This window comes from Lupinus angustifolius, chromosome LG01, assembly GCF_001865875.1.
Source record: "Lupinus angustifolius cultivar Tanjil chromosome LG01, LupAngTanjil_v1.0, whole genome shotgun sequence".
NCBI lineage: Eukaryota > Viridiplantae > Streptophyta > Magnoliopsida > Fabales > Fabaceae > Lupinus > Lupinus angustifolius.
The window spans coordinates 33,877,273-33,898,894 of NC_032009.1; the positions used below are offsets into that span (position 1 = coordinate 33,877,273).

At 34.9% G+C, this 21,622-nt stretch overlaps 2 protein-coding genes across 8 annotated transcripts; both read right to left on the reverse strand.

Annotated features, from left to right (window-relative positions):
* Positions 2,811–4,112, reverse strand: LOC109338182. Its single transcript, XM_019575379.1, has one exon. It carries the CDS (start codon positions 4,110–4,112, stop codon positions 2,811–2,813), a length of 1,302 nt encoding a protein of 433 aa, XP_019430924.1.
* Positions 5,654–21,099, reverse strand: LOC109361689 (abnormal spindle-like microcephaly-associated protein homolog). Of its 7 annotated transcripts, none has more exons than XM_019607230.1 (22): positions 20,349–21,099; positions 19,565–20,033; positions 19,379–19,464; positions 19,029–19,142; positions 18,743–18,931; positions 18,561–18,626; positions 18,381–18,437; positions 17,741–17,863; positions 17,510–17,626; positions 16,686–16,793; positions 16,462–16,597; positions 15,817–15,948; positions 15,494–15,670; positions 14,796–15,409; positions 14,045–14,222; positions 13,720–13,955; positions 13,456–13,534; positions 13,103–13,341; positions 12,583–12,772; positions 12,072–12,297; positions 11,828–11,983; positions 5,654–5,873 (listed from the first exon to the last, which is right to left on the reverse strand). In XM_019607230.1, the coding sequence occupies exons 1-22, from the start codon at positions 21,015–21,017 to the stop codon at positions 5,804–5,806; spliced, it is 4,431 nt and encodes a 1,476-aa protein (XP_019462775.1). In that variant the 5' UTR covers positions 21,018–21,099; the 3' UTR covers positions 5,654–5,803. The 7 variants fall into 7 exon arrangements, with proteins under 7 accessions (XP_019462775.1, XP_019462767.1, XP_019462798.1 ...); XM_019607222.1 differs by lacking the exon at positions 5,654–5,873 and adding an exon at positions 11,284–11,532 and having other exon boundaries at positions 15,817–15,949; positions 16,472–16,597; XM_019607253.1 differs by lacking the exon at positions 5,654–5,873 and adding an exon at positions 11,284–11,532 and having other exon boundaries at positions 18,743–18,816; positions 19,025–19,142.

Sequence of the window (21,622 nt, forward strand, 5' to 3'; positions counted from 1 at the left end):
AGGAGAAGGATCTAAAGCCTTGGTTAATATATATGCACATTGTTGTGTTGTCTTGATTGGTAGAAGATGGAAAAGGTGGGATTGGAGACGTTCCCTAACAACATGACAATCAATGTCAATGTGTTTGGTACGCTCATGGAAAATAGAGTTAGCTGCAATGTGCCTAGCTGAATCATTGTCACAGTACAACAATGCTGGTTTCTGGAATGGAACTCTGAAGTTATCAAGCAGAAAAGTCAACCACTGAATCTCACAAGATGTTGTTGCCAATGCCCTATACTCTGCTTCAGATGAGGAACGAGCTACAGTATTTTGCTTTTTGGATTTCCAAGAGATTAAAGAATTGCCAAAGAAAACACACAGGCCAGTTATTGATTTTCTGGAATCAATGCAGGATGCCCAATCAGAATCACTAAAGGCCTTGAGTTGGAGAGGAGATGATGTGCCATAGAATAGTCCTTGCCCTGGACTTCCCTTGATGTATCTGAGTATCCGAGTTAGAGTCTTGAAGTGGATGGTTGTTGGATTTGCCATAAATTGACTCAATTGTTGGACAGCATAATTGATGTATGGCCTTGTGTTTGTGAGGTATAATAGTCTCCCTACTAGCCTTCTGTAAGCAGCTGGATCTTTGTATGCATCTGAGTCACCTTTATGTAGTTTTGTGGTTTTGATAATAGGTGTTGGAACAGGCTTTGAATTGATGAATCCTGTATCTAAAAGAATATCAAGAGCATACTTTCTTTGGCAGAGAACAATGCCACTGTTAGATCTAGCTACTTCTAATCCAAGAAAGTATTTAATAGCACCAAGGTCTTTGATTTTAAATTGTTTATCTAAGCAATGCTTAACAGAGTTAATTTCAGAAGGATTGTTACCACTTAATACCAAGTCATCAACATAAATCATAAAGCAGTAAAATGAGGTCCAATGTTTTTAGTAAATAAGGAGTGATCATGATGAGATTGAACATATCCTAAAGAGAGAAGAGTTTGAGTTAACCTTGTGAACCATTGCCTACCTGCTTGTTTAAGCCCATATAGGGACTTATGCAGCTTGCAAACTTTGTCATGTTCTTTGCACACAACTCCATGTGGTATATACATATAAACATCCTCACTTAGCTCACCATGAAGAAAGGCATTGTTGACATCAAGTTGATGCACAATCCAGTTCTGTGAGGCAGCAATGGACAATAACAACCTGACAGTAGTAAGTTTGATTACAGGAGCAAAAGTTTCAAGAAAATCTATGCCTTCTGTTTGGCTAAAGCCTTTAGCCACAAGCCTGGCTTTATACCTCTCAATTGTCCCATCTGATTTATATTTGATCATATAGACCCATTTAGAGCCAATTGGTTTCTTGTTGGGAGGTAAATCTACCAAAGACCAAGTCTTGTTGAGCTCAAGGGCATTGAGCTCATGTTGCATAGCTTCTATCCAGTGCTTACACTGTATGGCTTGCTTGTATGTCTTAGGTTCAACATTGGTACTAGTGGATATTATGTGATTGAGATAATGAGGGGATATATGTTCATAGGATAAGGTGGAGGAAAGGGTGTGCTTGCTGGTTCTGCTAGGAATAGGCTCAAAGGGATCATAGGCAGTTAGGAGGCACTGGAAATCTTGTAAGTAGGTAGGGGGGTTCTTGGGCCGAGATGATCGTCTAAGAGCCTGATTATCAGTAAATTCATGGGTTTGGTTAGCTATGTTTTCATTGGGATCCTGACAAGTATTTTCATGTATAATATCATTGGGCCTTTCTAGGCTAGTGTCTTTTGGGATGGTGGGTGCCTCTGTTAGCATGTTAGGGGATGTCATGGTATCTTCGAGGTGACCTCTATCATCAATTTCAGAGGTATGGTTGGGTGAGTAGGGGAACATGTGCTCATGAAACACAACATGCCTTGAAATAAAGATCTCTTTGTTCTTTAAATCAAAGAGGATATAGCCCTTTGTAGTTGGCTTGTAGTCCAAGAAAGCACATTTTCGAGCTCTAGGGTCAAGCTTGGATCTGTTTTGGGTTAAGGTTGATGCAAAGCATAAGCATCCAAAAACCTTGAGCTCTAGCAGGTTAGGCTTCTTATTGTGAATTAGCTCATAAGGCATTTTGAACTTGAGAATAGGGCTAGGGAGCCTATTTATGAGGTAAGTGGCATGTTGTGCTGCAAAGCACCAAAAATTCTTTGGTAATTTGGATTGGAGGAGAAGGGTGCGAGTCACATTCAAGATGTGTCTATGTTTTCTCTCAACAACTGAGTTCTGTTGGGGAGTTTCTACACAAGAGGTTTGGTGGATTATGCCTCTTTCTTGGTAGAAGTTAGGCATATTGAACTCATGACCATTGTCACTCCTTATAACCTTGACAGTTTTGTCATATTGAGTGTAAACTAGGGTGATAAAATTTTGCACAAGAGTTCTAGCTTCTGATTTTGACTTCATAAGGAAAATCCATGTGTGCCTGCTATGGTCATCAACAACAGTGAGGAAGTATCTGTGACCATTAATAGAACTATTTGCTAGGGGCCCCCATATATCTAAATGTATCATGTCAAAGGGATTAGAAGTTTTGTTCATTTGGTTAGGAAAAGGCAGTTTAGTGTGTTTACCTAAATAACAATAATCACAAACATTTGAGGAATTAAATCTAATGTAATCAAACTCTTTGCATAGGGAACTCAACACATTATTTGATGGATGCCCAAGGCGAAAATGCCATAGGTCAAAGAAATCTACAGTATTCAGAGTATTTACATTATGATACAATGCACATTTATTTCTAAAGGAATTACTTAAGATGTACAATCCATTTTAAACATCAGCATGTCCAATCGTCTTCAAGGTAATCATATCCTGAATAGAGCAATTGGCATCATAAAAGGTTAGCTTGCAATGCAAAGAGGTGATGAGTTTGTGTACTGAGATCAGGTTAAACTTGAAATTAGGTATATACAGAACATCATGCAAGATTAACATTTCTGAGATCATTATAGTTCCTGAGTGGTTAGCAAATATTTTGGTGCCATTAGGTAAACCAATGGCAATTGGCCTTATGCTATGGAAGGTAGTGAAGCTTGAGAGATCAGGGCACACATGATCTATGGCCCCTGTGTCTAGAATCCAGTGTGAAATGTTACGTGTTATTTGATTACCTTCTTGGTTCTGATTGCCTTGTGAAGTGTTTCTTGGTTCTATGCTTAGCTGATTGACTTTGTGACTTGATGTCCCAGTTCCCATGCTTTTGATCAGGGATGCTATTTGTTCATATTGTTCAGGACTGAAGTTGAGTGCCATATCCCTTGAATTTGTTGTTGTTTGTTGCTTGTTTGTCTCCTGTTGTGCATTTTGATCTTCTGTGGTTGCAGCATTGATTATTACTGTTTCTTGCCTTGATCTTGGTAGTTGAAAGTTTGGTGGAAAACCATGCTTGAAGTAGCATGTGTCCACTGTGTGCTTTTCTTTGCCACAGTAGGTGCATATCTTTAGGTTATTTCCTTTTTGACTCCAAGAACCTCTTCCAGTTCCTCTGCCTCTAACCTGCATGAAATTTCCTTTTGGTTGGTTATTCTTAGCTTTCCAGGGTTGTGTTGCTTCTCTTAGCCAAGGTTGTGTGGTATCTTTCTTGTTGATTTGTTGGTTGAATAACACTCTTGAGGTATCTAATTCATCCATCTGGCTTTCTTGCTGAAGGAGTAGTGAAAATGCCTTGTTGATTGTTGGTAGGGGCTCCATAAGAAGTATTTGAGCTTTGGATGTGTTGAACTGATCATTCAGGCCTTTTAGGAAGCAGATGACATATTCTATGTCTCTATGGCTCCTCACATTTTTGGCCAAATTACACCTGCATTTTATCTCACATATGCAATAAGGCATTGGCCTTAATGACTCCAGCTCATCCCATAGAATTTTTTTCAGGTCAGTGAAGTAGCTTGAGATGTTCCTATCTCCTTGCTTGATTGAGTGCAATTCTTGTAGAACATCCGAGAATCTGAAGTAGTTACCTTTTGAGTATCTCTCCTTGAGGTCGAGCCAAAGATCCTGAGCATTATCAATGTAAATTGTGCTTTGTGCTATTTGTTGAGACAAGCACCTTGTGATCCAGGAGAACACCATTGTGTTGCACCTCTCTCATGTGTCATAGTCATTGCTGTTTGGGTTAGGTGGTGTGATTGTGCTATCTACGAATTTGAACTTATTCTTGGAAAGCAGAGCTCTCTTCATTGCCCTGCTCCAAGAGTGGTAGTTACCACCATCTAGGGATGGTGTGACAAGAACTGCTCCAGGATTCTCTTCTGGATGTAGATAAAAGGGATTCTTCAAATCATTGTTGTTTATGTCAAACTGCAACTCTTGTTCTTGTTCTTGATGAATGGAAGAATCTTCTGCCATGTCTCTTTTTTTTTTGTTATCTTGAAGGATTGCTGCCCTATAGGTCTATTCCTTCAATTCTTCCTCTTGCCAAAAGGCTTGACTGAGTGTATAGTGCCTTACTTCACCTTTGGTGGCAATCAGAACCTTCAAGAAGAAGGCTCTGATACCATAAAGCGATTTATGGACTGAATATACCTCATGTTTATTGGATTGAAGAAGTTAAGTTGAGTTACAATGATGCATAGATCACTTATATATATAAAGTGTGACCTTGCTTGGAGAACAAGCTACCTACCTGCCATAACTAACTAAACAGAAATAACTAACTTTTGACTAAGGAAAACCATGTGCTTAAATAAGGATGCACGCGTGCTAATAGGCTTGAGCTTGATTTAAAACATTTCGAGTAGCCCATGGTGCCTGTGAAGATCTAGCAGGAAAAACTGCTTGGTGCACCATTTTGTGTGCCACCATGTGAGCCAATATATGAGCTTGACCTTGTCTCTGACCACGCCTGTGCCTTGTCCTGATGCAGCCTGAACGCGTCTGTGATGCTGATGCATCCTGACCGTGCCTTACTGCGCCAGAGCCTGTGCCTTGCCGTGCTGATGCGCCTGATGCGCATGAGCCTTGCTGTGCTGATGCGCCTGATGCATATGTGCCTTGTGCTGATGCACCTGACCATGTGTCCACATTATGTTCTAACTTCAATATAGTCTTATCATAACTATTTTAATCTCTACATTCTTTTAATTCGCCATTTATGTTATTCACCCATTTGTCTTTCTTAATTTTCACATCTTAACATAGTAATCTCTTCTGTCTTAGCTTGAGTGATTAATTTCAATATATTCCTAGAGCATAATATATTTTTATTTATCATTAATTTCAACTAAATGCTCAACAATACTATGTGAGAACATACAATAACTTCAGATTGGGATTCTCCGGTTGGAAAATAACCTAAAATCACAACCTTACATTCATTAATAACCTAAAATCATATTTTATTCATTCAAATTTATATTCCACAACTCTATAATTGAGTTGACTTTTGGGCATAATTTTTGTCATTCTTTCTTCCTCGTCTCTTACTATGGTTTATTTTGTATGACCATTAACATGAACTATTTTAACTTATATTCGAGATCTTTAACCACTAGTTTGGATTTTTTTTTGGGGAATCAAATTAGTATACATGAAATTTTTTATAGACCAAAATGAATATTCATTCTTAATTAAAATAATCAAAACTTTAAATTTTAACTACTAGATTTGCATCAGGAGTTTAATGAAGATCATTACTATTCATTACACGATTACTTCCTTTAAGGGATTGAGTTACATGTTATCTTGATTCATCCTACATAAGTAGTGTCTAATTGGGATACATATTGGGATGGGCATGTGCTATAAGTTTTAGAAGCTTCACATCACTCAACAACTTCCTTTAATCTCCATTCTTTGTTCTCTCTAATAATTGGACTAGGATCCCTAGTATTTCTGCATTTCCAAAAAATAGTCAAGAGAAAAACAAATTCAAGAATTTTGATAGAATTATCTCAACAAACTTAGAATAAAAGTATTATTAGGCTATCTTTGGGATAACCAACTTATAAATGAAAAACTAGGAGTTTATAAACTTGATGATATAATAGAAGGATGAAATACCTCATAAGCAAGTTAATAGATATAAAATTAACTAAATCTCTAACTCATGTCATAAACCATCTTCAAGTGATTTTTTAAAAGTAAATTTCTAAGTTGCTTCATAAAGTTATAAACACTCAAGCTCATCTATTCATTTTTTTTAAATCCAACACACTATAACACTTATGAATTTCGTCCATTTCATGCACGATACTCGCACACTTCATACACAATACTTACAGACTCCATACACGAATTCATATATGCATACTTGAAGCACTAATTTATACACACATACTCCATACATGAGTTCATACGCCCACTCGATTTGTCATGGTATAGAACTATAGACTATGACACTATTAAATTTAAAATAAAATAATGAAAGAATAATATTACTGTTTTTTATCTATTAATTTTTGTTAACATAAAAATAATAAAGTGATTTCTTTATTAGTATATTATTCAGAGAGGTTGAATCAATTTACACATATATTAAATTACACAAATTAAAATTAATCTCATTCATTCATTTTTTAAATCCAACAGATCATAACACTTACGAATTTCGTCCTCTTTATGCACGATACTAGCACACTTCATGCACGAGTTCATACTAACACACTCCATGCACGAGTTCATACACACACTTCATGCACGAGTATGCACGAAGAAAAACTATATATATATAGTTTTTATTAAAATGGAGTATGTGTGTATGTATGTATATATATATAGTTTTTCTTCGTGCATGAAAATCATACTCTTGTCCTTGCTTTATATTTTCTCTACTTGTTAACTATATTAATACAACTAGAAGAACATTAGGAGTACACCAACCCTACCCGGTATAAATGATATTTTTATTCAAATCACAATGACAAAACTTAGGAGCTCCAGATATAGTAACGAAATTTAATGACTGTCCGGGTAAACAAACACCTTTACACGGTGTTCTTTGTTATCATTTAAAGAGACAACACACTTCATAGTCACTTTGGACATAAAAACTGCATTCAATACATTTAACAACAATAGGGTTCACATTTCATTGAGCTGTTAGGCAATAATAATAAAAAATATAACAAATTATACTACAAAATTATTCACCGGACATATTACTATGTAGAGCACCAACTTTCATCAAAAAGGCATAAATGGAATCAGAATAGTAAGCTTCATGATCTGAGGCACGGAGTTTGAAAATATTAAAACTTTTACCCTCCATGCATGTCCCATGATTTAACCACACATGTTGTATGTCAGATATTATATTGGAATTTCACGAGAAAAGTTAACGTTTTCATATTACTCACAACAATAGGTTTCCATGTTTTATTAATTATGGAAGTAATTGGAAAAGATACAATAGAAGCATAATTTTCCAAACCCACCTTATTAAGTGTGGAAGGCCACAGTTGTCATGTAATATGGAAAAGTTAGGTGGCACATAATTTCGTTGACCAGTTGCACAAAACCCTTTCGGCCAAGTGGTAGACAATGCAAGGTAATCATACCCAAATAACATGAGCAAGAAGGAAGCTCGAGTCAAGATTGTCTGCAATATAATATATTTCTAATTGGACAACTTTGCTTTTAGTTGATTTGTTTAACAATATATAAGCCCCCTATTTATACAGGTAATAAGTCATATTCTTCTTTAGTTGAATTCTCATAAATACAAATTTCACATGGGAATCATACATTTTTTTTAAGAGAATAAATCTCACGTTTTTTCTAACGCCCATTTTAATAAAAACTAATACCACAAGTTTATCGTTCAACTGATGTTAGAAATATTGAGCTATTGATAAATACCTAGTAAATGTTTATTTGTAATCATTGTTGGAAATTTTTGTGTGACTTTATTTAAAATCATGTCCCTATTTTACCTTTTGATGAACACTAAAGTGAGAAATTTTATAGTAATTTTTTAGTTGAATGGTTTAAGTTACACTCTCACATTTGTAGATGGATCTAAGTTATTAGGAAGAGAAAAAAATTGTTAAATGGAACAACCATAATCTTAATATACTAAGTCATTCAAGAAATATGACATTATAAATACTTTTCACTCCTCTAAAATGGTGGGAACAAAATCCTTAAGGGGTGTAAATTTGAAGCAAATAGGAAATTTCTAGAAGTTTTGTTAGAAGTATGTATAAACATGAAAACTTGAGGATAGACACTTTTTCCAAACTTTTCCTCAACAAGAGGGTACTTATATCTTGCTACCTGAATAAACCCTGAGTATGACTGAGGATCATATGCAGGACAGTTTAGAATGAGTGACACATTTGGACGGACTTCATACATGTTCAATTTATTGGTTATCGAAGGAAAACGTTATCCAGTATTTCTTCATATTATTCAGAGTGTCATGATTTCAATTGGCTTCGATGTGACCAATACATAGAAATTGTACTGTGTGTGCACAATTTCTTGGATCCATCTTCTTGCTATTAGAGGGTCATAGTAAGTGTGAGTATCATGCACACTCCATGCACGATAGTTGCATACTCCATGCACGATAGTTGCACACTTCATGCACGATACTTGTACACTTCATGTACGATACTTGCATACTCCATGTACGATACTTGCATACTCCATGCACAATACTTGCATACTTGATGCATGCTCAAGGGGTTGTTAGGCAATATAATATATTTCTAATGTGACAACTTTGCTTTTAGTGGATTTGTTTAACGAGATATAAGTTCTCTATTTATACAGGTAATAAGTCATTCTTTTTTAATTGAATTCTCCCAAATATAAATTTCACATGGGAATCATACATTTTTGTTAAGAGAATAAATCCCACTATAATATACTCTTGTCCTTGCTTTACATTTTCTGTACTTGTTAACTATATTATTACAACTAAAAGATCATACACAGTACACCTACCGTACCCAATGTAAATGATCTTCTTATTCAAATCACAATGACGAAATTGAGGAGCTCAAGATAAGGTAATGAGATTTAATGACTTGTCCAGGTAAACAAGTACATCTACAAGGTGTTCTTTGTTATACTTTAAAGAGACAACACACTTGATAGTCACTTTGGACAAAAACCTAAAAATTGCATTGAGCAACAACAGGTTCACATTTCCTTGAGTTGTTAGGCAATAAAAAATAAAAAAATATTATATAATGATTTGATTTATTTGAAAAGAGAAAAAAAAAAGACAAAAAATTATACTACAAAATTATTCACCGGACCGATTACTATGTAGAGCGCCAACGTTCTTCGAAAAAGCATAAATGAAATCAGAATAGTATGTTTCAGGATCTGATACATCGAGTTCACGAAGAGTAAAACTTTTATCCTCCATGCATGTCCCATGCTTTAACCACACATGTTGTATGTCATATGTTATATTGGAATTTCACGAAAAAGTTTACGTTTTCATATTACTCACAACAATAGGTTTCCAAGTTTTATGAATTACGGAAGTAATTGGAAAAGATACAATAGAAGCACAATTTTCTAGACCCACCTTATTGAGTGTGGAAGGCCACAATCCATGTAGTATGGAAAAGTTAGGTGGCACGTAATTGCATTGACCAGTTGCACAAAACCCTTTCGGCCAAGTGGTTGACAGTGCAAGGTAATCATACCCCCAACACCTTGAACGAAGACAAAATAACATGAGCAAGAAGGAAGCTTGAGTCAACATTGTCTGCAATATAATATATTTCTAATGGGACAACTTTGCTTTTAGTTGATTTGTTTAACAAGTTAAAGCGCCCTATTTATACTCGTAATAAGTCATATTCTTTTTTAGCTGAATTCTCATAACTATAAATTTCACATGGGAATCATACATTTTTGTTAAGAGAATAAATCTCACGTTTTCTACAACGCCCATTTTAATAAAAACTAATACCACAAGTTTATCGTTCAACCAATGTTAAAAATATTGAGCTATTGATACATAACTAGTAAATGTTTATTTTGAATCATTGTTGGAAATTTTTATGTGACTGTATTTAAAATCATGTCCCAAATTTACCTTTTGATGAACACTAAAGTATTATGCACACTCCATGCACAATACTAGCACACTCCATGCACAATACTAGCACACTCCATGCACGATAGTTGCACACTTCATGCACGATACTTGCACACTTTATGTACGATACTTACATACTCCATGCACGATACTTGTAGGTGTAGAAAAGTGATGAATGATTTGTGTAATTTCGCTAAAATTCAGGGATGTCAATGTAATTTACTCTATATATTATTACCTATCATTAATTTCAAATAAACTAAGTTAAATTATAAATCATTAATTAAAAATAATAGTTAAAGTTTGAACTCAACAATGCTATAGGGAACATACAATAACTCCAAATTAGGAATTAAGCTAAAATCACAACCTTATATTTATTAATTCTAGTCCATATTTTGTAAGAGAGGTTTTCTTACTGAAAGAGAGGAAAATTATGTTGCTAGGTTTATACTCTATATTCAAATTTTATGTTATACAACTTCTAATTGTGTTGACTTTAAAAAAAATATCTTTTGTGAATTCTTTCTTGTCTCATGATATTGTTTTTGTAGAGTAAATTACACTGAAACCCCTTGAGTTTTAGTGAAATTACACAAACCACTCAGGCCTTTTTAAAACCTACACAAACCCCCCTAATTATATATATACATTACACTGACTACCCCTATAAGATAGATAAATGTAATTTCTTAAATAAAAAATGGTGACGGGTGTAATTAAGTCAAACAAAATACGATATATTGTGAAAACAAGTCCAAATAGTATAAGAGTCGATATTTATTCTTTATTTTGGTTAGTTAAAATACAATATGAGAGTAATTTAAACACCTCCTTAGACTTATTGATATAGTTTGTAACGAATAAAAATAATGAATATACATTAAGTTCATACTATTTGGATTTGTCTCCACAATATAACATTTTGTTTGACTTAATTACATCCGTCACTATTTTTGTTCAAAAAATTACACTTATATCTCTTACGAGGGTAGTCATTATAATATATATGTATAAATAGGGGAGGTTTGTGTTGGTTTTAAAAAAGTATAGGTAATTTGTATAATTTTACCAAAACTCATGGGATGTCAGAGTAATTTTTTTTTTATGACCATTAATATGAACTATTTTAATTTACATTTGTCATCATTAAGTAATAATTTGTACTTTTTATTTTTTTTGGAACCATATTAGTATATGTAAATTTTTTTATGTACTAAAATAAATATTCACTCTTAATTAAAATAATCAAAACTTTAAATTTTCACTGCTAGACCTGCATCACCAATTCAATTAAGATCATTATTGTTGAATAAACAGTTACTTCCTTTTGAGAGAATGAGTTACATGTTACATCAATATCATACATAAGTAGTGACTAATTGAGTCACATGTTAGGCAGGTGCTATCAATTTTAGAATCTCAGCAGCTTCCTTCAATCTCCTTTCTCCATTCTCTCTAATAATTGGACTAGGACCCCTACCATTTCTGCATTTCAGGAAAAAATTAACAGTCAACAGAAAAACAAATTCAACAAACTTAGGATAAAAGAATTATTAGACTATCTTTGGGTAAAATAGCTCATAAGCAAGTTAATAGGTATGAAATTAAATAAACCTCACATATGTCATAAGCCACCTCCCAGTGATTTTTTTAATGTGGATTTGTAAGTTACTTCATAAACTTATAAACACAATTAACTAGCAATATGGATTGACCTACTTCTAATTCATAACACTTGCTAAGCATAGTCTTCTTAATAATCTATTAGTTATGATCTAACCTTTTCTCATAAACTGCCTTTCTTGTAAGCTCCTCAACGAGACCGTGCAGCCGTTTAAGTAGGGCAGGTGATTTGAGTAATGCCTCAGCTCCAATATGAGTTGAACATATCTTCTTCAATAGTTCAGAAGCAATGAAGTAGCCATCCTCCTTATTCCTGCAAGAACAAGTTAAATTTATTAGTAAAATAGAAAACAATCCTACATCATCAACTTTAAAGGGGTACCACTATTGAGTATTGAAACCTCAATAACTCCATGACAACGATCTGTAGAGAATCACGAGTCTGGATCAAGACTTGTAGTAGATGAGGATAGCGGGCAAGGTTTCGAAGAGTTGACAGAGCATGCTTTAGAACCTCCTGATCAGGTTTACTCCGACTTAGTGATCGAGTTAGCCTCAACAAGGTGACAATTGCCCCTGCTGCCACAAGTTCTTCACAACATTTCTGAGAATATCCTGTAGCCATATCTGTCACAGAATGTATTGAGTTAAAAGGCAGTACTTGAACTTGTATATATGTTTTCCCAATTTGTAGAAAGAAATAAGCATAGCAATAATTGGCTCTTTTATGTCTAAACTCTTCTACTCGCCTAGACACACTCTAAAATGAAAAATTACCACGTAGCTCGCTATGCAAATTGGAATAAGAGCACATACTTGAAGAAACTAGAGGTCAAGGTTGAGAGGTTATCTACATAGTTAAAAAATAACAATGATAGCAACAAAAATCAACTAAGGTAATAGAGCTCTTACCTAGTGTTGAACAAGTATGAAGGATGTCGCTTACACTCTTCATATTAAGTAACTCAGAAAGAGCTGCTAAGAGTCTGTTTATGAGGCGCTTACTATCTTCCACATTTCTGGCAGACTCCTGCAGTCTCAAACGTAAATCTAATAGCTGTTGTTTTGACTCTTTACGTGCAAGGTAACCTTTCCAGCAGGACTACAAAATTTATAACAAAAAATTCAGCTTGGGTTATAATCAACAACTGTACATAAGAATTAGATTGATATATAGTAATGAAATATATGCATCTGTACGGATATTGAGAAGGTTTCAGATAAGACCAAATATTAAGTAAGCAAAAAAGATTTCTTCCGTTCAACACCAGAAATTCCTTTAAAATTTCCCATGAAAGAACAAAAGCTCGACCAGTGACCAACAACCACAAACAAAATCTTTTGAACTATAATACTTGTGTGAACAGCTAATCAAACAAAATCTAAAAGAACTACAGCGTAGTATAAGTTGATAATAAGTAAAATATCATACTTGAATGACAGCTATATTGTGTCTATGAATAGTTGCCTTTCGCTTGGCCATCCACCCACGAGCACAAGACTGAATAATAATGGCAGACTTCGTCATCAATCTACGTAACAAGACACGCTTCCACCACCGTTGCAACCTCACAACTGAAATCAAGAATAGTTCCAGTTGAAAACTATAACAGCCAATTGGTCTTGAATTGAGACCAGCAGGAATGACAGCATGCAACTTAGAAGCATTGCCTACATCATGATCATGACAACATGAGATACGAATAGTAATAAAATGAGAAACCATAACTAAATCAAGAATTCACTAGATTAGTGCGATAAATATAAAAGCACTCAGCCAATTACCTAACAGTAGGTTTCGAGTTAAATGCCCCCTAATAAAGCATTGGATCTTCAATGCAGCATCATTCTGGCAATACAAAGCCTTTGATAACACATAGGAACTAAAGGTTAGCAAAAGGTAAAAGATATAGATTCATGCAGCGCTAGTTCAATCCTGAGGAATTATGTGTTAGAGAAATGTCATATCTGCATTTTCTAAATTACCTCAGGAATATAAAACCTTTTAAGGAATTTAAATAATAAATCATAAGAGCATAGGAAACCTACTTGAGGGGCAATAAGGTGTCTGTGAACAGTTGATTTTTGCCTGGCTATCCACCCACGAGTGCATGACTGAATGACGATGGCTGACTTATTCATAATTTTAAGCAACAAGATACCCTTCCACCATCGTTGCAATTTCTTTACTGAAGTCAAGTATAGTTCTAATTGAAAACTACAACAGCCAATTGGTCTTGAAATGTAACTAACAGGAATGATTGCGCATAACTGTGAAGCACCACCTACATCACAAAACCTTGACATTGTACTACGGAAACATGAAACAATTGAGTATAAAAAATATTAGCTTCATAAAAGTTGCACTAATAACCTAATAGCCGATTTCGAGATAAATGCCCCCTGATAAAGCACTGGATCTTCGATGCAGCAACTTTCTGACAATCAAGAGCTTTCTGGCATTTCAAACTTCGAATTACACACTGGATCTTAACTACAGCATCTGTTTGCAACAAGAAGTCCCGTTTTACCAGCCAACCACGACATTGCCTCTGGAATTGTTCAAGAAAAGTAGCAAATTATATAATATTTCCCACTAAACCAATAAAAACACAAGACATTTCTCCTATGTTCGGATAGACAACAGTACAATAGCAACTGAAAGACAACGCAAAATTGAGCTGATTAAAAAGTCCCTCAATAATTAGTTGAGTTTACTAAAATAATATTTTTTTGTCTAGCCACATGTATCGTTCACAAGAGACAATCTTATTCGAGTTAGGAATATCCACATTATAGTGGGGCTAGCTTTTAGAGTGAGGGTTTTCTCCATATATGATATTGGAACCTCGATTTGTTTAAGGGGGAAACGCATGTACCAATTGAAGTAACTTGCTAGTTCACTGAAATAATATGAAGCCAGGAAAATGCTACGTCCATTAGTTTACCAATGACCATATGCATTTTTCTGACCAAATGGGGCAATGGGGTCTGAACCTATACAAATTACCCTACTTCTTAGCCTTCTAAATGTAACACCAGAATCACTTATTAATTTCCTCATGTCAAACTGGAAAGTCAAACAATGTTAAAGGGTAGGAACAGAACACACGTAAATGTCTTACTTGAATTTCGACAACGTGATTCTTATGTGCATAAGCTTTCTTCCGTGCAAGCCATCCACGTAAACAAGACTGAATGACAATAGCTGCCTTAAACGCAATTTTGAAGTGCTGAAAAGCCTTTATGCATCTCCACATTCGAAAAGAAGATTGAATTTTTACTACAGATTGAATCTGTTGTAAAAATCTTTTTCTCGATAACCACCTACGGAAATTACATTGAATTTTAGTTGCAAAATAGTGCTGCTTCTGAGTAGACTTGCAGCACTTGAACTTCTTCCAGGCATGCTGAATAGTAAGAGCTGCATTTATTTGAAGATCTAATATAACTTTCTTCTGTGCTAAATATAATGCTTTATCTTTCTGATTCAGCTGACGAATATATCCAGATCGTGCTATCCAACCACGAACAAATTTTTGAACAATAGTAGCAGCAGTGACTGGATCTGAAGCCATAAGTTTTATACTACATCCTTGCAGCCGCTGATGCCTCCAACAGAGCCAACTCCTCACTCTTTGCTGGATAAGCTGTGTTGATCTCTTCAATCTCAAAAAGGAATGTCTATGAACGAAAAGCATGGCATATCTCTGATATGTTTCTGGTTGTCTCAGTATTTCTGTGGTTTAACATGCATGACATACCAATTAGTAATGAACCATAATAGAGAGAAATGTTTGCGACAAGCTGATAAACTGTATACCATGTGAAAATTTGTAGGCTGGAATGGTGGTGGGTATCAAGCATCTTGACTCCAGCCTTACTTTTAGCCATGCTCTGAAAACAGTTTGCAAAAGGGAAACTGCATTTTTCACCTTCAGAAACTTGTGACGTACAACCAATCCTCTGATATGAGATTGTATTGTTCTTGCAGCATTTTCTAAAGTAAATCACAGCATTTGAAGATTTTTTAAGTTCAAATAACATTTAACTAGAATTAAAGGTGTACACAAATCAATATTTTTTCACCTCTACAGTAAATATGTGAAAGTGGCAACAGGAACAGTGCATGTCGTATTTAGTTACCTCTTCTAATGTTTGTGCTGCACTCAATAATTTTGGATGTCTGCAAATCAGAGATAGCTGGTTTCAGGATTTGGTTTCGTTCGGCCATATCTTGCCACCAAGCCTGGATGGCCCTGAATTTTCTTGTTGCATCTATGTTAAGATAACACAAGATTTTAGTCAAAGATTAAGTTTGCATCAGACTTTTTAATTCTTGAATATGATTATAGCATTTTCTATTGGTGGTCGTATATTTATAGGGACTATGATATAATCACTTCGATAAACATGACAACTGCACACTGTGCTCTACTCAGAGCCTATCATAGTATCATTCAGTGCAAGAACCACATATGGATACCCATAAATTCCAGAAAAACCAATAATGGCACACAACGGTATTATATTATAATTGTATATTTATATATAGTTTAAAGAGAAAGCCCATTTAAGGTTAACAGGACTAATGCTACTTTAAAATGTGGATTTTTGTCACTTTTAATATCCTTAATTCTAGAGTCATGCAAATCCAACTGATACAACTATCTGAATGAAGGCTCCACTGAAATCAAAGTCATTGATATATGCACAGAAAAGAAGTATTATAAGAAATATAAACAATGGCATGCATGAATAACTAAAACAACTAGAAAGTCAACAACAAACCTTCATTCACAAGCACATCTGAAGCATCTGGGTTTTGGACAGGTTTAGAACTTGAAAGGCACTCTACCATCCTCAAATGTCTACGGTAGGGACTGTGGCAATCAAAGCCTAGGAGCTTATGGAAATTTAAGTGATCCTAGAAAGGAAGAAAAGAAAGACTATTTGAATACAAACTCTGGAGTACAACAATAACAGTATGTGACCAAAATCTTTGTTCAGTTTACCACATTTTTCTTGACAAATAATTGGCTTGCTAGGAAAACCAACAATATCACCACACTATGATCATTGCAAGCACCATTGTATTCAAGTAGCTCGCTTATTTGAAGTACCTGTAAAATAATGTATGCTCAAGTTCCATTATGCCACCAAACAGTATAAAGATACTTATATGCACATGTATAATTTTCTATTTGGGCTACTCAGCTATAATAATTGCGAATATTTATATGCATAAATTATATATACAACTTAAATGTCCATAGATTTTTTTTCACTATACCATAAGAGTTAATATTCAAATAATACATCAATTTCAAACATGAATACATACATATATAGTTCTCATGCAAGTTCTAATGCAATGCACTCTATAAATTTAGGAACTTTCACATGCATGCAAATCTAAGAAAATGACCACTCATTTCCATAATCAGTCCAAAGTTTGATATTTTCCACTACAATACTTATAATCAAATTTTAGCACAAGGTTTTTTGAGGCTTGTGCTTTGTCCAGATTCGGACCCAGTAGGCTTTCGCCTGAGAGAGTCAGATAAGCAAAATCAATCTTTTGTCCCATTTAAAACTGTAAATAGTTCAACTCAGTAATAAATATTAGACTACATCAATAAGGCAATATCTGTTAAAGAATGTATTGTTATGATTCTAGCATACGCTTCCCAAGTAAATCATAGAACAGTATATCATCGATCAACCACAAAACTTAATGAGTTTCTACCAATGTACTAGATATACGTGGTGTGACCATGTCTTAAAAATAATTACAGCATGCATACAAGTAGATGTTTACACAAATTAGAGAATTTACCTCTGGAAAATTCCCCAGTAATGTGGCCAATTTCTGAGACAATATAAAATTGTACAGTGCATCTGAATAATCATGGACTGACACAATTGATGACTTGACACTTTTCATTTTAACTTCCTATAAGAAAACATAAAAACAAATAAAGCTAAAGAACATAACAAATAAATAAATACAGCTAAAGAAGATGAAGTTGTTATTGGCATCCACCAGGAACCTAAAGAAATTCAAGACCTTCAATGAACCGGAATCATGAAGTACCTTCTGGAAGTAATAATCAAGTATGCACCAGATAGCTTTGCCATCAACCAGGGAACGAAAATTGTCAACTTCACAGCCATAATTTTCACAAACGGCCTGTGGAAAGGAAATGACAATGTTAAAAAGCAGATAAAATAATGACCGATTTCTTTAACCATATGCAAATGCATGAGATATAAGCAAAACGAATGCACCATTTGTGGAACCATACAAACATAAGCAAAACGAAATTGCTTTTATCTAACTATTAATCACATGATTCTTGATAAATTTGGAAGAAACGTTATGTTGTACAAGACTCCAGCATAAGTTCATGATACTGATCAAGCCAGCATTCTATATTAAAGCTGTTATGTTACCATATAGATAGAACATTACAAACGAGCCTCTTGTAAAATTAGAATAAAACATCAAGGGAAATTACTACCCTTTTTTATAGTCAGACCTTACTAGCTATCATATTATACTATAAGATGTTAGCAGCAGTTTGCAGTTGAGTATGGTAAGCAATTTCACAAAGCATGCAGCCATGAAAGTGAGATCAAATATTATGTGGGATTCTCATTCTTTTTGGTCTCTGAAGGAAACTATCTAAAGGAAACTAGGAACGTACCCGAATCCAGTTCAAAAGCAATTCCAGAGAACTACAATTTGCACTGTTTGTAAGGTCCTGTAAGATTGAAAACTATTACATCAGAATAATGATGGAAGATATGAGCATAAAGAAAAGAGGACAATAAGTGGATGTACTCCATGTTAACGAAACACAAAACTCATCTAACTGGGAACATACCGTGCTAAGTCCTCGAATTTTAGAAATTTCCGCAGCTAAACTTCTTTTGTCAACCAAAAGAGGAAGCTACAGGTCCAATGACAAAGTAAATTACATTGTTGTCTGAATTAAAATTTAATATTAATCAACTCCTGTCGAAAATAATTACAAATTAAAGAATCATCTAAAAACAAAGGTGTCACCTGCAAGTGAACAAACATATTCCAAAGCATGGAAAGTGTAAGTTCCTTATCTCCATTAACAAGGTCATCTGCCACAATCATCATCCCATCTTCATCTTGCAGTGAGACACCCGCTTGTCTAAGATATTGAAGGGCAAGAACACAATTTGCCATTTTTTTCTTAGTTGTATCTGAGGGAACTGCAATTTTCTGTCCAGATAATGATGAAGAATCAGAATCTATAAATAATGGCATTATCCATAAAAATAAATATGCTGATATATAGACATACAGATATGTAACCAACCATGATGATAGAAGAATTATGTTGCAATAGCTGAATAGCTCTACACAGTTTTATTCCATCCTGAAGATCTACAAATAAATCACTGACATTGAAATCATACTCAACAAGAGATCCCTACAAAATCAGAAAGCAGACAGATCAAATTAATAATCACCATAAATCATATCTTGAGCTCAACGCTATGTGCTTCACTAATTGATTAGGGCATAAAAATAAAGTGAAACATCTGCCACTGCCAAAAAAATGCTGCAAAACCACAAAAAATGTTGTTGCCAACATGCAGATGTGAGCTCACTAACAGACAACCTCACTCAACCAAATGAGAATATAGTGTGGAAGGAGTAACTGACCTGCTGATGAGATACTTTGTACCTTAAAATTACCAAATGTGCTAGAAGATTGCCTTCTCCATGCATTACATCAGACGATAGAAATTCTAATTTTGAAATTAAAGAGAGAAAAGTCACCCTAAGCACAGAAACTACTATTACAAAATATCATGAGATAATAGGACTAAAGCAAAAAGAAGGACTTACCATGGATCACTTGATTACTTGATTTTATCCAGGATTCTGCTTTGAATAACAAAGGGGATCCTCCATCTAATCCATCGATACCATATTCGAGTGGGAGGCAACTTTGACATTTAGCTCTATCCAAGAAAAGCACAAGTAACAAAATTCTCTTAAGGATCACTTTCCCTAAATTCTCATAGTAACCTGACCTATATACGCCTTCGACCATTTTGTTATAAACATATTGTTTTGCCAGACCCTCGTGTGAAAAGAATAGCTTATCAATGACCATTCTCAAAAATACAACATCTTCATCAGAATCAACTTTGCCATTTAACAACAAAGAGTCACCACCAAAAATTATATATAATCCAATTCGGAGCCAAATCGGATTATAACACATGAGGATTCTTGTGGCCTTATCCTTTAACCCAACATCTGTTACTATCGGGCAATGTGCCTTCAAAGTCAGCCTTCCATCATCAATTGCCTGAGAAATAAAACAATGTACATTTACACAAAATTCAATTCCATAAAAATAAATGCATCTTTCATTTGCCAGTCCATAGCAATGAAGCCTTTCCAGATGTTAATCACAGCTATTCAAATATTGCTAATTACTAACAACCAAATGCCGAGTTATGATCACAGGCTCACAGCATAAACAGTGTTTAAAAATCACAGTGCGATAATGAAAGCGCAGAAGACTAGAATATGAATAGTACCACTATCCTCATTCCTTAGCCCTCTAACTAATGGAATAAACTTGAAATTTCAATCTAAGTGAATGGAAGAGAAAACAAACCTTAGCAACTGGATTCAATGTTTGAAAGATCTCTTTACAACTTGAGAGGCTTAGATAAACCTTCATTCGCTGCTTCAAATCATCGAAACTGCACACATCCTTGAGAGACTCCTTCAAGTTCGAAAAAGTCGAATAAGGCAACTCCACTCGACCATTCTCTTTACTAACAGTACAGTTCTCTTTCTCATCACGCGAACACGTCTTCCTCTGGCGCTTGGGAATTCGCCACGTGGAATCAACTCCAACAGAAACTCCAGGAGCACTGTCTCTCTTGCCGTTAGTCAACGGCGCAGCGGAACCAACACCTTCAGAGATTGACACGTGGCAACCGCATGAGGAAGGGTTTTGGAGCAAGAAGTTAAGCCAAACGGTTAATGACTTGGCTAGGGATTTAAGCGACTGCTCCTTTTTAATTAGTGCCTTTCTAGAAGACTGAGATTGTTCTAATTGGAATGCATTGAGTTTCCTGGCGGCGGCGGTGGAGTGTTTATTTGGGGGACGGCGGCGGAAGGTGGAGGAGGAGCGAGGTGTTTGTTTGGAAGCGGTGAAGAATGAGGTGGTGGAGGGGGATTTCACGGTGAGAGAGAGTGGTGGACGTCTAGGAGTTCGGAAATTTGAGATGTCTTTGAGAAGGGGGAAAGGAGAAGGAGCTTCGTCGCCAGCATCCATTGATATCGAAAATAAAGAGAAATGAAGTTCAAAGTATGGTATCAATGTTTTTGCATTTTCGATTTTGAAATTCAAATGCGTGGAGGAGGGCGGGGAAGGAAGAGCTGGTGCGGTTCACGTGACTAGAAAGGTACTACAAACGTTCATAATCTATCAATAGTTGATTCTAGATCTAGCAAAGAACTAAATCAACTCGGTATTTAAAGTAGATGAAAATAATAGGAAAAAGTAAATACTTTATATTGTAGTAAATAGCAAATTCATACACAATACAATTTTTCACCACTTATAAAAATAAGCAGTGATACCAAAAAAAGTCAGAAATATTCATACAAAACATGACTATATACCAAAAAGCAAAAAATAGTAGATGTAATCTTCATATGAAAGGCAACTTGGATCACATCAACATAGTTTTGGTCCTAACATCCTACTTCATTTTGTTCAAGTCATGCATTACCAACTTTAGAGTAGTCTTCATTTGCACGGTTTCATCATAAAGCTAGGTTTATTAAACAATTATTAGTTTCATTGTAATTCACAAATTGAATATTATATTAACATAGTTAAAATAATTGTACATCTCCAATGACACTAGCAATGAA